The 16,261-nt window shown below is 34.1% G+C and overlaps 1 protein-coding gene across 1 annotated transcript; it reads left to right on the top strand.

Moving 5' to 3' along the window:
• Positions 1–4,207: 4,207 nt before the first annotated feature.
• LOC110894547 lies at positions 4,208–6,925 on the top strand. The gene has a single exon (XM_022141768.1). It carries the CDS (start codon positions 4,208–4,210, stop codon positions 6,923–6,925), a length of 2,718 nt encoding a protein of 905 aa, XP_021997460.1.
• Positions 6,926–16,261: the final 9,336 nt, after the last annotated feature.

The raw sequence follows: 16,261 nt of genomic DNA on the forward strand, positions 1-16,261 counted from the left end.
CTTTTTTTAGGATCTGAATTTAATTAGTTATACCTTTGGTTAACGACTGTCACGATCACTATTATTACAGAACAAGCTCACTCCGATCTTCTGGCTGCCGGAGAAAGTGTATCTGCTTGGAGAGTCTCGGAATTGGCTTTGGCGACGCTGAACGCTGCTTCATTCGAATCGATGGGGGCTTCATATGCAGAATGTTCCCTCACTTAGTGGTCTCATGCTCACTCAAGCAGAGGTAAAGTAAAGTTTATCATCATTCATCAATTTTCTTTTCTTTTTTGTTTATAATAAAGGTTTTTATATTTGCAACTTGACAAAATGTGATTTATATTAAATTTATTTTAAGTTAATAGTGTACTGGTTATAACTAATATCAAATCTTTACTAATACTTGATTTCTTTTTATGATGGTTGACTTTGCGAGAACTAACGGAGCATTAGTGTCAAGAATGGGCTGAGATTCGAATTCAGTCGGTTTTTCGCTCTTTTTTGGTAATTTCTAAGCCTTGAATATTAATTTTTAACATGCTATGCTACTGAGAGAATATAAACTTGACTATATTCTCTGTTTTTTGATCAGAGGTAAAGTAAAGTTTATCATCATTCATCAATTTTCTTTTCTTTTTTGTTTATAATAAAGGTTTTTATATTTGCAACTTGACAAAATGTGATTTATATTAAATTTATTTTAAGTTAATAGTGTACTGGTTATAACTAATATCAAATCTTTACTAATACTTGATTTCTTTTTATGATGGTTGACTTTGCGAGAACTAACGGAGCATTAGTGTCAAGAATGGGCTGAGATTCGAATTCAGTTGGTTTTTCGCTCTTTTTTGGTAATTTCTAAGCCTTGAATATTAATTTTTAACATGCTATGCTACTGAGAGAATATAAACTTGACTATATTCTCTGTTTTTTGATCAGAGGTAAAGTAAAGTTTATCATCATTCATCAATTTTCTTTTCTTTTTTGTTTATAATAAAGGTTTTTATATTTGCAACTTGACAAAATGTGATTTATATTAAATTTATTTTAAGTTAATAGTGTACTGGTTATAACTAATATCAAATCTTTACTAATACTTGATTTCTTTTTATGATGGTTGACTTTGCGAGAACTAACGGAGCATTAGTGTCAAGAATGGGCTGAGATTCGAATTCAGTCGGTTTTTCGCTCTTTTTTGATAATTTCTAAGCCTTGAATATTAATTTTTAACATGCTATGCTACTGAGAGAATATAAACTTCACTATATTCTCTGTTTTTTTATGTGTTTTGTTATTTTTATGCTTTTTGTTTTTTAACTGATCTTAACCCATTTGACTTATGCTACAGACAAAAAGGGATCAAGATCGGGACCGTCCATTTGACTTCACACGGATCACCATCTGCTTTCTCTCTCAATGCTCACACATCTGACAAAAAGGGATGCCAAAAGCAGGGAAGTACAATCTACAGGAAAAAGCAACACTTTACTTTTGTGTGAAAGACAGCTTGCTTGCTGCAGTCTGTATAATATATCAACACTCTTCCATACACTGTTTGAAAGACAGCACTGCTTCCTTCAGTCTCTATAAATAATCCAGAGATATCTACACTCTACTCACACTTTACAAACTCTCAACTACACTCAACTGAAATTGTAAGTTTATCTCACTTGAATAATCCTACTTTCAAAACATCAACTTAACAACTTCTATTTACTTCGATTTCAGAATATATCAAGTCTTTGCATTCGGATCTTGCGTTGTTTCTCGGCTCTCACATCAAGGTTTTAAAATTTTTGTCGGCTTTTCACATCTCCCTCTTGCATTGTTGTAAGTTCTTTCAGATATGACATAGTGAAAGGATAAATTGTTTTTGTAGTTTTGATTTTACTTTGTTCTGTTATATTTTGATCTTTTCCTTCATTTTTGGGACTGATATGTGTCATGGTTTTGTGATAATTATGATATTTAGGTCATTTTTGGGGATGATAAGTGTTGTAGTTCAATGAAAATTATGATAGTTAGGTCAATTTTAGATATGGAATAGTGAAAAGATAGATTGTTATGTACTTTTTATTTTAGTTTGTTCTGTGGGATGTTTTGATATATTTTTTCATTTTTCTGGATAGTGAAAGGATAAATTGTTTTTGTAGTTTTGATTTTACTTTGTTCTGTTATATTTTGATCTTTTCCTTCATTTTTGGGACTGATATGTGTCATGTTTTTGTGATAATTATGATATTTAGGTCATTTTTGGGGATGATAAGTGTTGTAGTTCAATGAAAATTATGATAGTTAGGTCAATTTTAGATATGGAATAGTGAAAAGATAGATTGTTATGTACTTTTTATTTTAGTTTGTTCTGTGGGATGTTTTGATATATTTTTTCATTTTTCGGGATAGTGAAAGGATAAATTGTTTTTGTAGTTTTGATTTTACTTTGTTCTGTTATATTTTGATCTTTTCCTTCATTTTTGGGACTGATAAGTGTCATGGTTGTGTGATAATTATGATATTTAGGTCATTTTTGGGATGATAAGTGTTGTAGTTCAATTAAAATTATGATAGTTAGGTCAATTTTAGATATGGAATAGTGAAAAGATAGATTGTTATGTACTTTTTATTTTAGTTTGTTCTGTGGGATGTTTTGATATATTTTTTCATTTTTCGGGATAGTGAAAGGATAAATTGTTTTTGTAGTTTTGATTTTACTTTGTTCTGTTATATTTTGATATTTTCCTTCATTTTTGGGACTGATATGTGTCATGGTTTTGTGATAATTATGATATTTAGGTTCATTTACTTTGTTCTGTTATATTTTGATCTTTTCCTTCATCATTACAGGAACTTTTTAAAACAGTACTGTATTCAAAACAAAATAAAACGCCGTATTCACAAAACAATACTGTATTCGCAAAGCTGTATTCAAAACAATACTGTATTCAAAACAATACTGTATTCAAAACAATACTGTATTCAAAACAATACTGTATTCACAAAGCTGATTGTTATAGTTATTATGTGTATGTGTAAATTATAGTAAATTGTTTTTGTAGTTTTGATTTTACTTTGTTCTGTTATATTTTGATCTTTTCCTTCATTTTTGGGACTGATATGTGTCATGGTTTTGTGATAATTATGATCTTTTCATTCATTTACTTTGTTCTGTTATATTTTGATCTTTTCCTTCATCATTACAGGATTTTTTTTTAAAACAATACTGTATTCAAAACAAAATAAAACGCCGTATTCACAAAACAATACTGTATTCACAAAGCTGTATTCAAAACAATCCTGTATTCAAAACAATACTGTATTCAAAACAATACTGTGTTCAAAACAATACTGTATTCAAAACAATACTGTATTTAAAACAATACTGTATTCGCAAAGCTGATTGTTATAGTAATTATGTGTATTTTTCAGTTTACAAATCACTCCAAACACATATCAATTGAGAGGTATGGGCGGTGGTTATCCAATTCCTGTTGAATCACTAGGATCAACAAACCATTTAAACCTTCCTGATTCAAACCCTCTAACTTCAAACCCACCTCCGGTGTCAACCCCACCTCTGGTTTTAACCCCACCTTCGGTTTCAACCCCACCTCCATTGGCAAACCCTGAATATGATGATCCATTTGGTTGGACGGATGAAGAGTTGAATTGGGCGTATGACTATACCTTCGCTCAACTACAATTTGGTGGACTACAAATTGAGGGGTGCCATCGTCCGGTGCCAAACACTCCTACACTTCCTATGCATCCTCCACCTTCAAACCCCCCTTATGTGGAAAACTATAGTCAAACACAAGAACTACCGACCTGGGCTGAAGGGTACGAAACTGACCCTGGGGCGGTTTACGAACCACCATTGGATGAAAAAATGGTTTGGGAACCTTAGAAAAACTTTTATGATGACTGTAGTTTTTTTTTCTCGAATTAGTTTGAATCTTAATTATGTAACTTTTAATTATGTAACTTTTAATTATGTATTACTTTAAATTTAAATTTGTTGCTGTTTAATTTTAGTCATATTTTAGTTTAAATTTTATTTCTGGAGTTTTTATTTTTTTAGTTAACTAATATTGAACACTTAATAGGATATGTCTGATCATTTTTCCGTTGAAGAATTTTCATCATTGACAAATAGGATAAGTCATACGTCTATGTCATTGAATTTCAAAAGCGGGGTTTGCCGCACGCACATTTTCTCCTAATCATGTACCCGCAACACAAGATCAATAACGCGGACCATTATGATAAGGTTGTGTGTGCTGAAATTCCTAACAAACTAACACATCCCAGATTGCATGAGATGGTTGTCAAGCACATGATTCACGGTCCTTGCGGCAATTTACGATCAAGCAGTCCTTGTATGCAGGGTGATCCTAAAATTTGTCGTTTTCACTATCCTAGACAATTTAACGAACAGACGACACAAGGAGAAGATTCGTATCCGTTGTATCGAAGGAGAGACACCGGGATAGAAGTGGACCTACGAGGACAAACACTTGATAATAGATGGGTGGTCCCATATAACCCAAGGCTTTTGATGATGTTTAACTGCCACATGAATGTTGAAGTTTGCTCAAGTATAAAATCTGTGAAATATCTTTTCAAGTATGTTTATAAAGGACATGACAAACAGGTTATTCAAGTCGATCAAAGTGAGCCAGGGGTTGTTATTAATGAGATAAAAAGATTTCAAGATGCACGCTACATATCGCCCCCAGAGGCTATGTGGCGAATTTTTTCCTTCTCTCTTTCTCAAATCTTTCCTGCTGTTCTAGCCTTACAACTTCATCTCCCAAATAATCAGATGGTTAGATTTAGAGATGATGACTTGATGCCTAATATTGTTGATAGGGAAAGGGATAAGAGAACCATGCTAACAGCATTTTTTGATCAGAATAGAAACGATGAAACAGCAAGGGTACATTTGTATAAAGATTTTCCAAAACACTATACTTGGAATGGAAGCACACGCCGTTGGAGTCGTCGTTTCGGTAAAAAACAAAGAGGTCGTATCGTTTCCGCTAATCCAGCCGAAGGAGAAAGGTACTACTTACGCCTACTTTTGTCAAATGTCAGAGGGCCTACTTCTTTCGAACATCTTTGCACAGTTAATGGTCAACGGTGTGCGACATTTCGGAAAGCAGCTCTTGAGTTAGGCTTAATAGAAGACGATGAATATCTATCACAATGTCTCGAAGAAGCCTCTACGTTTCAGTTTCCCAATGCTCTTAGAAGGTTATTTGCGACCATAATGATTTTTTGCCAACCTGGAGATGTTCGAAAGTTATGGAATGACCACTTTGATTCACTATCTGAAGATCATCGGTTACACTGTCAAAGTATAGAACGAGTTCAAAATATGGTTCTTACCGAAATAAGTGTCTTGGTACAATCCATGGGTAAAAATTTCAATGAATTCGACCTTCCTAAGATAACTGACGATGTTAACTTACAAGATGCAGGTTATCGTGAGTTACAAGAAGAGTATGGGATTGTTTTGGAACCTGAACACTTGAGTGCCAAACATTCACTTAATCCGGACCAAAAAAATGTGTTTGATGAGATCATGATGCATGTTGATAATGATCTTCCAGGCGTGTTCTTTATTGATGGTCCAGGTGGAACTGGAAAAACATTTTTGTACATTGCCTTGCTTGCTGAAATTCGGTCACGTGGTCTTATTGCTCTCGCAACAGCTTCATCAGGTGCAGCGGCTAATAATATGCCAGGAGGTAGAACGGCTCACTCGAGATTCAAGATTCCTCTTAATCTTGAAAATAATTCAATGTGCAATATTAAAAAACAGAGTGGGGCCGCTAAACTGATTCGCTCTGCCAAAATAATCATATGGGATGAAGCGTCGATGGCTAAACGACAAGCGATAGAGGCAGTCGATCGTACATTCCAAGACATTATAGGTGTTAGTCTCCCATTTGGTGGAAAGATAATGGTTATGGGAGGTGACTTCAGACAGGTGTTGCCGGTTATCAAACGTGGCACTCGAGCACAGATTGTAGACTCCAGCGTACGAATGTCACCTCTTTGGTCTTTGACTAAGAAGATGCGGTTGACCATAAATATGAGAGCGCTGAAAGATCCATGGTTTTCTAAATTTCTTTTAAGAGTCGGCAATGGAACTGAAGAACCAATCGAAGGAAACTATATCCGCATACCCGATGACATGACAATTCAGTGCAACAACAAAGAAAACGCTATAAAAGAATTAATCCATGCCATCTTTCCATCAATTGAAGATAATGTATATTCTTCAGATTATATAATCTCTAGAGCAATATTGTCCACTAAAAATGATAGTGTTGACGAGATTAATAATCAAATGATTGAAATTTTTCAAGGGGAGGAAAAAGTTTATTACAGTTTTGATGAAGCTGAAGACGATCAGCGCAACTTCTATCCGGTCGAGTTCTTAAATTCGCTAAATGTTAGTGGATTGCCGCCTCATAAGCTTCATTTAAAAATTGGATGCCCAATAATATTGTTACGTAATATCGATCCATCACATGGCCTGTGTAATGGCACGCGGTTGATATGTAAGGGTTTCATGCGAAATGTTATTGATGCGGAAATTGCAGTTGGTCAACATGCCGGAAAAAGAGGTTTTTTGCCAAGAATCCCTCTAACCCTTTCTGAAGATGACATGTTCCCATTCAAGCTGAAAAGAAAACAATTTCCAATTCGACTTAGCTTTTCCATGACGATTAATAAAGCTCAAGGTCAAACAATTCCGAACGTTGGTATTTATCTACCGGATTCTGTATTTTCACATGGACAACTTTATGTCGCGTTATCAAGAGGGATTTCAAGACAAAGTACGAAGGTGTTGGTACATCTCGCCAAAGAATTCAAACAACGCGGAGTTTACACATCAAATGTTGTCTACCAGGAAGTGTTGCGTGATTAATTAATCGCATCCTTATCAAAAAGAAGGTAAGTTAGTAGATGTTGTGCCTTATTTGCTTCCAGAAATTACCTTTTAATTACTATTTTAAATCACTGTAAGTGTCTAACATTTTTTTTATGTGTTGAAATCTGGTACAGTAGAGGAGAAGATGCAAGAAAGTCATAAGCGAACAGATGTATTGGTAAAACAGGAAGAGATACAAGAGACTCCCCACATTTTGTTTTTATTGTTTTGTCCAGCTACTTGACTATTTTGAACTCTTCTTGTTTTTAATTACATCTACTTCCTTGTTTTGTACTCTTCTTGTAGAAGATCACCAAAGAATCGATAAACTAACAGAAAAACCAGTGCCATCATATCACGAATAAGAAAACTAACTTAAGTACTATACAATATATCACGAGACGACGGATAAACTAACGGTAAACAATTATACTATTGTAAATTGCCACTCCCGCCGCATCGCGCGGGTACGTGACTAGTATATATATATATATATATATATATATATATATATATATATATATATACTAAATTAAATATTTAATATATGCATCCAATAATTATGCAAAAAAGTGTTGGTGGTGGAGTGGAAAAACAACCTCAAGATAATGTAAAGGTCTTAAGTTCTGGTCTTGGCTCCACCACCAAGTTTTATTTTTCTAATTCATTTCCCTTTACCACAATTTTGGGCCCAATTTTTTTTATCGTCCGAGGCCTAAAATTTTTTTAGAGTTCTTGGGGACGGGTTTGACAAATGGCTTCACGACCGTTAACCCTTTGGTGAAGGGAGAGGCTTTGACGTCTCAGGATGGCATTAAGGGACCCGAGGTTGTGTAGGGGGTGTTCAAAAAACTCGTGGCTCGCAGCTCGCTCGAAACTCGCTCGAAGACAGCTCGGCTCGAAATTGGCTCGGTTGTTAACGAGCCAGCTCGGCTCGGCTCGGTTTGTAAACGAGCCGAGCTCGAGCTTGGTCTGGCTCGGCTCGTGAGCTCGTGAGCTGGCTCGATAAGGTTTACATCCTTCATTTTTTGTCTCACATCGCTTAGAAAACAAAAACTATGGGAGTATTTCCCCTATAAAAGAAGGTAAAGACAATGTACAAAGTGAATTAACTATTTATAGTTGCATATTTAGCCATATGGTTAAATTAAATGGCAATTATGGCCCTTAGTCTATGAAGAAATTCATTTTGAAGGGCTTTTTAACTAGTAAATTTTGCAGTTTTTTGTTAGTTCGAGCTAGATCGAGCCGAGCCGAGCTAGCTCGAATTCTAATCGAGTCGAGCTCGAGCCTCAAATCTCAGCTCGATTTGAAATTCGAGCTCGAGCCGAGCCAGCTCGAATCGAGTTCGAGCCGAGCTCGAGCTGGGTCTAGCTCGGTTCAACTCGGCTCGTTTACAGCCCTAAGGTTGTGTGACTGAGGCTTTAGCACTTCCACCACCCATGCTATTAGTATTGTATCAATATTTTCTTGAAATATATTTTTTTATTAACATGTTCTTAAGCTTTTTAAAAAAGAAGAAACACAAAAATTTTAAGCTTTTTAAAAATAAGAAATACAAAAATTTTAACCAAAAACAATATAACTTGATCAAAAAGAAAAAAACACAAGTAATTGAAATCCTTGCCTTGTTCTTCTCCGTGTCCGTCAGTCGCCGACCACTTCTTTTTCATCTCTAAAAACTGCTTCTACCCGGCTGCCCCTTTCTATTTCTTGTAGTTGTAATATCTTTTCTTCTAAATTTACCATTTATGTTAAATTGATTTTTCATGTTAGTTATTTCTTCTTTGTTATTGTTACTTTCTATGTTTATGTTGTTTTTATTTAAACCCTAAATTAAATCTTTTATTTTCAGTGCTAAGTTATTATGAGAGGGTTTTCTTTTTATTAACATAAAAGGGGCATTTTTTTTACTTTACATAAACTATAGGGGAAGTATGAATATTTTCAATTTTATTTATGTCTTCTTCCTCCCCAAGAGACAAATACGCCGACAACCATCCCTTCCGGCCAAAAATCCTGATCTCCGACCAAAAATCTAGCTCTACGGCCAAAAATCCATCCTCTCCAACGAAGCAAAACCAACCACGTGGCTTAGGTAATTGATTTTGTTTTGTTTTACAACGCGTGGTCACGAGCACACTTATAATTTTCCACACGTGATGTTGATGACTGGCGGTGGTGTATAACGGCAATCCATGCGTGGTCTTTTGGTGATAACGGGGCGCCCCAGGTGGCCTTATGATAAATTAATAAAAACATGACACGTTCAAGTCTCATATAATATTTTAATTTTGCAGTCACAAATTATTTAAATTTGTATGAACTAAATAAAGATTAGCTTTTTTTGTTTCCTTCAATGGTTTTTTAATTTATATAAGATTTTTATTTACACTTATATTAATTATAATGATATAAAATAATTTATTATGATTTTCTAAATATCTTTTGATTGTGTAAATACGAATGAATAGTTATACCAATCACATCGCATCATTATTTTAGTTATCATACCATTTCCTAACCCTTTGGACCACTAACATATTATAGCTACTTACGTATTAAAATTACTATATCGTGTTGGTAGACAAAGAAAGAAAATTATAATTTAATATACAACAAGACCTAATAACTTTCAAGCAATAATAGTTATATAAAAAACTGTTAGATTAAAAGATAAGGATTTGATTCATACATATAAATGCTATAAAAAACTTGAGTAAATTTTTAAAATAGTCTCTAAGTTTTGGTCACTTTTACCACTTTAATCCAAAACTTAAACCCTTTGAATCTGGGTCCCTGTGGTTTCACTTTTGTTGCCATTTTCATATAAAAGCAAAATTTGGTCAGATTTTTATGTTAACATCCAGTTTTTTTTGTCTTTTTTCTCTCTTTTAATGAAGGGCAAAATGGTCAGTTTTTTTTAAATTGTTTCAATAAAACGTTAAAAGACCATTTTCCCAGCATTAAAAGGGAGGAAAAGACAGAAAAGCTGAATGTTAACTGAAAGATCTGACCAGATTTTGATTTTAGATAAAAATGACAACAAAATTGAAACCACAAAGACCCAGATTCAAAAAATTTGAGTTTTGAATTAATGTGACAAAAGTGACAAAACCTCAGGAACCATTTTGGTAGGTTACTCAAAAAACTTTAAAACATGAATTGGTAACAACTAATAAACCACAACCTAAAGTTAAAGAAAATAGTAAATTGTATGTATTTATCTTTAGTTAGTTGATTATAGAAGTGATTATAGCTGAGAGTAATATAAAAATTATAATTGTAAAATAAATATATGTGCTTTAGTAACTTTAGTGTAAAAGAATACACACCATAAGATATAAAAAAAACGTTTAAATTAGGTTAATCATGAAAGCAACTTAATTAATCCCTTTTCAATATTGCAATTGTTTCTAAAAAAGCATACTATAAATTTTCACCATAAGATATAAAAACGTTTAAATTAAGTTAATCATGAAAGCAACTCAATAAATCTTTTCAATACTGCAATTCTTTCTAAAAAAACGTACTGTCAGTTTTTATTTATTTGAAGTATAAAAAATAAGAAAGATAACGTGATTGTATATGAATTGTTTATTATAGGAATAATTATGTCTTGTGTTCGGTTAAAAAAATTTATCGTTAAATGTGTGACATCTATCTATCTATATTTTTTATAAAAGGAGAAATTCTAGTGACATAAGAAAATCTGAGGTTGCAGCCGTAGAGGCTGTCCAACAATGCATTTCTTATGTCATTATTGCATCATAAAGCTTAATATATAAAATCACTATAAAATCGTTTTAAAACGTTGCCATCAAACCTCTGGCCATATAGATGTATTCATGCATATGAAATTCAAACCTCTGTCATTAAAATCTCTGTCTAAATTCAAAATTCTGGCTCCAGATTCAAAATTCAAACCATACACATATACATATATAACACAACTGATTCTCGCTCCACATTCAAATTTCAATTTATCTCTCTCACTCATATTCGTGACCACACTCTCTCTCTATCTCTCTCTCTCTCAAATGAAGAATTTCTATATTCAGTCGGTTAATCTCCGATTACAAATCTTTGTAGTTCACATAATTGTTCCAACATCGTTAAAAGTATGTTTTTTTTTTGTAATTTTGAATTTTAAATTTTGAACTGATCTACTCTAATTCTCGCTTTATATATTAGCCTAATCAGAGTTGTTTGAAATTCATACAATCGGCTACGGGTTGTTTTAGGTTTGTGGATTTTTTTTGTAATTTCTTTTGTTTTGCAGAACTGCTAGCATTTCGCAGATTTTCTGATCTTGTTTCAGCATCTGTGTGATAAACTCTTCTGCATTATTCTTGAAGTATGATGTAGGAGAGTGGGGGACTTCATCAAGCTATCCGATGTTGGTCCAGGTTTTCTTGTAATTATTATCACTGATATGTCGATTTTTCTATTTAGTTCTTCATCAGCTCTGTTTTCTTTTAGTGACCATCTAGAGAATTGCATTTTAACATCGTTTGTGTCCGATGAAGTGGTAGAAGCATATGTTTGCCATGTAGAGTATTGTGGGTGTTGCAGATTTTGATTTGTTTTTTGAGAGTACAGTTTTTTAAAAGACAATTGTTGATGTTTTGAATCAAACTAATCATCTGTCTTTTATAGTGTTTAAAATGCATCTTTGTGATAAACGAAGAGATTAATTGTAATTACGATAACCTTTTTTTTTGGATGCCAGAGGTTTAAAATTTGTCATTTCGGTTTCTTGATATTTAATTTTATAGTTTTCCCATGAAAACTTATCTTTGAAAGATTTTGCATTAAATGGCTGCTGTTTTTGAATATAATTTTTATATGTTTATATTAAATGTACACGTTTTTGCCTCCTAGATTATTAAACGTACAGTGAAATTAAATCCGACCTTTGGGTTGTTAGCTATTTCACTATATAATATCATTGTCAGTTCACCTGTTTTTCATCACATTTTACTACCAACATATCCTTCTTTCACATCAGTTGAGTAATATATAACTTAAAATGTCGTCATACACTTCTGCAAACTCTGATGATTTAAAGCAACGCTTTATCAAGCAAGTTGAGGATCAAGTATATGAGGATAGGGCTACTCTTCAAGAGCTGAAGAGGTGTTTTGATGGACTGCATCTTGGTCTGTTCACGAGAGACGAGGTTTCCAGAAACCTGATGGCGATGCCTTCAACTTCCGTACGTGACCTTTGTGTTGTCAGTAATATAGAGTACGGTGATAGAGACGTGGAATGGCGATGCTCAAAGATATACATCGAGAAGTTCAGTGCTCGATGGAGTTAAAGCTAAAAATTCATAATTCTTGTAGTTAGATTCTTAAATTTTTTGGCGTTATTGTTAGATTTAAAAGTTTCGTTGTTCAGTACTCGATGTAATTGTTGATCTTTTAATGACATAAATAAATTTTAATCCTATTAATCTTTGTGGAGCATTTTATTTTTACTAATTTTAGCATGCATAAGCATTATTATATTGTTTTTAATATCGTTTGAGGATTGCAGATCGATATTTATGTAGATGTGAAATTGTCTCTGAGTTTGATTTAGATTATGTTGATGTTGAATTGTGCTTGAACAGTTGTTTGAGTCAATATCTACTACTGTAAAGGTCTATCAAAGCTAAAGTTTGCCAAAAGAGAACATCTGCTAGCCATCATCGTCTGCTGATGATGAAAGCATTATAATGTCTTCAGAACATCAAAAGTCCATTCTTAAAAATAGCTATTTTAAAAAAAAAAAATTAAAAAATCCTTAAAACTCTGTTGATAACAACTGTTTTTGAAACCTCTGTTTGGCTAAACATTCATCCACAGCTGAAAGGTATTGTCTGGTCTCATAAGTTCTGTTTAATCTAACGATTGTTGACTTGCCACTGTTGGCAACATCTGTTGTTGCCCAACAGAGGTTTCCAAACAATTGTCATCCATTATCACAACAGAGGTTCTGACGTGGGCAGATGTTAGCCATCAGATCTTTGTAACTTCTGCCACGTCAGCATTCACTTTTTCATTTTATAAAACCTTGTTTCATCCCCAAACAGAGCTTTTACTGCCGTCTCGAATTTAAAATTCATCAAAACGGTTTCCACCTTCTTCTTCAACACTTCTTCTTCAACCTCTCGCAAGTTTCAATTCCGACCATGGCTCTAACAATGAAAAAGCACCATAACTACCTGCCTACTTTTTAGAAAACCGAGAAAAATACTCTCTATCATTCAATGATTGACGTTCTTACATCATCAAAATATAAGGCCATTCTTACTGCCGATGCACCCATTTACCAAGAAACACTCTGCGATTTCTGGGCAAATGTGAATATTGAAGAACAAAACAATGAGCCATTCAGTATAACTTCAAAAGTCGGAGGTGAATCTGTTATTATTACCCCCACTACCATATCAACAACATTTGGGGTAAACGACTTGGCAGGTAAGACATCTTTCCTGAAAAATGAGTTTCAAACAGAGCTGATTGAGAGGGGATATGATGGACAGTGTAACGCCCGTCCAAATTTTTCAAGATTATATTATTAAGCTACGCATTTTACATGAAAATGCGACCTTTCAAAAATCTTTTTAGAGTTATCATACATACATAATTAAACATTCAAAAGATAGTATTAATTGTCTACATAAGTTGTTTTAAACATAAACAAACGACATCATTGCGGAAGCTTCAAAGGCGAGTGTTCGGTTGTTGATACTTGACTTGATCATCACCCGGATGCAAACTATGATCACCTAAATTCAAAACCAACATCAAAGTTAGTTTTGATAACTTAGAAATACATAAAATCGAATTCCATAGACGAAACATACAAAAAAAATAAATAATTTTCAGCTTTTTTTGGCCCTCGCGGGCCGCGACGGTTAAAGCAGATGGGTGTCGCGCGATGTAACACTTTGTCTTCGACAGAATGCTTGGCTGAACTGTTGCTGTATATTCCCAGCTCTAATTTCTTTACCAAAATCAACTTTAAATCAACATAACTTTCGTTCTACAAGTCCGTTTTTCACGATTCTTTTTCCTACGTGTCCGTAATTTAAATACAGACCCGTTTATCATCATTATTGGCATAGAAATCCTATTTATAGGATGATCGCCTATAATTCCCCCTTTTCATTTATTCGACCCTTTTGAGTATATGCCAAACTTTACATTGGTCATTCTTGCTGATTGCTAAACATAATTACTCTTTTCCCGGGCTTGTCAACGTTGGCGTTTCATTACCATCCCAAGGTTTACACGCGTAATATTTCTCGATTGTTAGTAATGTTTTCAATCACAAACATTTATGCAATTTCAACACATTATGATTCTAAATCCTTTGACGCAATATCATGGGTTCTTTAAAGAAAAGCTAATCTTTTGGGTGTGTCCGCTCAACGACCTACGCTTCTTAATTCATATACAACAAGGGACCTTCAAGTCACTTAAAAACTACTAATTTATCCAAATTTTTTATTTTGACCCGTTTGGTTGTTGAGTGAATACCTTCACATTATTGGCAAACCAAGCTTATTCCAACCACACTTTAATCATTTATTTTGACCCGTTTGGCTTGTCGAGTGAACTTCGTCACTTTTATGATTTACCAAACATACACCAGTTATTCATTTTGACCCGTTTGGCTTGTCGAGTGAACTTCGTCACTTCTATGATTTACCAAACATACACCAATTATTCATTTTGACCCGTTTGGCTTGTCGAGTGAACTTCGTCACTTCTATGATTTACCAAACATACACCAATTATTCATTTTGACCCGTTTGTTTATCTAGTGAACATCGTCACTTCAACTAGACATCCAAATTCATATACTATGCTAAATTCAAGTCTACTAACAAAATACATAACAAACATAACGTAACGAAACCGTGGTTACGTACCTTTAGAGTAATCCTTTCAAACGTGTATCGCCACTAGCTTGTCCGCTTGGCGTCCCGGTTTCCTTGCTTGTAGAGTTCAATCATAGATGTTTAGAACTCTCTTATAGCTTATAACGCATAATTTTCCACACTACTCAAATATGCATTTTTAGTCCGGTTTTCAACATTTATTTTCTCTTAGGCATTATAACAAACACCTAATGAGCATGATTTCTTACAATTCCAATCAAGTCCTTGACTAACTATTTATCCAATATTTAAGCATAATTTCACATGTTCATGTCAAATATTCTTATCAACAAATCTGGATTTACCTCATAGAGCTCAAATACACTGAATTAACAAAGACAATTCTAGTGTATTAGCATAATTCTACAAAACCCACTTGACACATGAGTGTATGGTCATGAATTCTCAATTATGATCATCAATTCAACAAGTAAATGACCAGGGTGTAACATTTGTGCTCGAAATCATTATGAACCGTTCAATTATCAATAAAACAATGTTATTTGATCCCAATGTTTGTTTGGTTATGTTTTACATTTTTCATGTTTTGACTTTTGTTCGATTTTAAACTCTACATCGCTTTCTGGAGAATTATACGCAAACTGGTGCGTAACCGTACTCAGTTTAATGCGACAAATACTCCGGAACATCAACATATACTCAACATACCTTAAATAACCTTTACATAACTTAGAAATAAGTTTTGAAGGCTTTGGTATGGCAAAAACAAGTTAATTCGCTTACAAGGACTAAACTTGACAAACTGCGAAAGTATGTCAATTTGAACTGTAACAAACATTCCGGAACATGTCCATAAGTTAAACATACCTTAAATATCCTTTAGATAGCTTAGAAATAGGCTTTGAGGGGTTTGGTATGCTAAAACAAACTTTTGGATCATTCAGGGGCTAAAAGTGTCAAAAAGTGCACAAGTTTGCACTTTCGCGCATAACTTACGTTCTGAATACATCCGGATATCCAAAAATTTATGTAAGCATTCTAATATTATGCCTTAGTGTTTGGCATGAGAAAAATCCATTCGTCGCGTCATTTGGATCGTTTTTCGCGCTTATGCGCATTCCGTCGTAATTAACCGAACATCGCGATCGTACGGCCAAACGAACCAACATCCGACATATTTTTGAGCATGTTTCATGTCCACAATGTTTAGGCATCATTTTAGGGCCTTAAATTTGGCTTTACGGGCCTTGGAAGTGTCGGAAATGGCTTAAACATGCAACAGGGACTAAAACTGCCATTTCTGAAACTTTGTACTGATCAGACATAGCCAGGCGGCCTGCCTGGGTTATGCCTGTATGCTGACGCGGGCCGCGTGGCCCCTGCAGATGCAAAAACTTGTTTTCCTTGCAAAACTTGGCCTTTCAAACACTCCAAAG

Source organism: Helianthus annuus, chromosome 2 (genome assembly GCF_002127325.2).
Source record: "Helianthus annuus cultivar XRQ/B chromosome 2, HanXRQr2.0-SUNRISE, whole genome shotgun sequence".
NCBI classification, from domain to species: Eukaryota; Viridiplantae; Streptophyta; class Magnoliopsida; order Asterales; family Asteraceae; genus Helianthus; species Helianthus annuus.

What these genes read in the sequence shown, in the direction of transcription:
- LOC110894547 (XM_022141768.1), top strand. Translation starts at nt 4,208, where the DNA reads ATGTACCCGCAACACAAGATCAATAACGCGGACCATTATGATAAGGTT.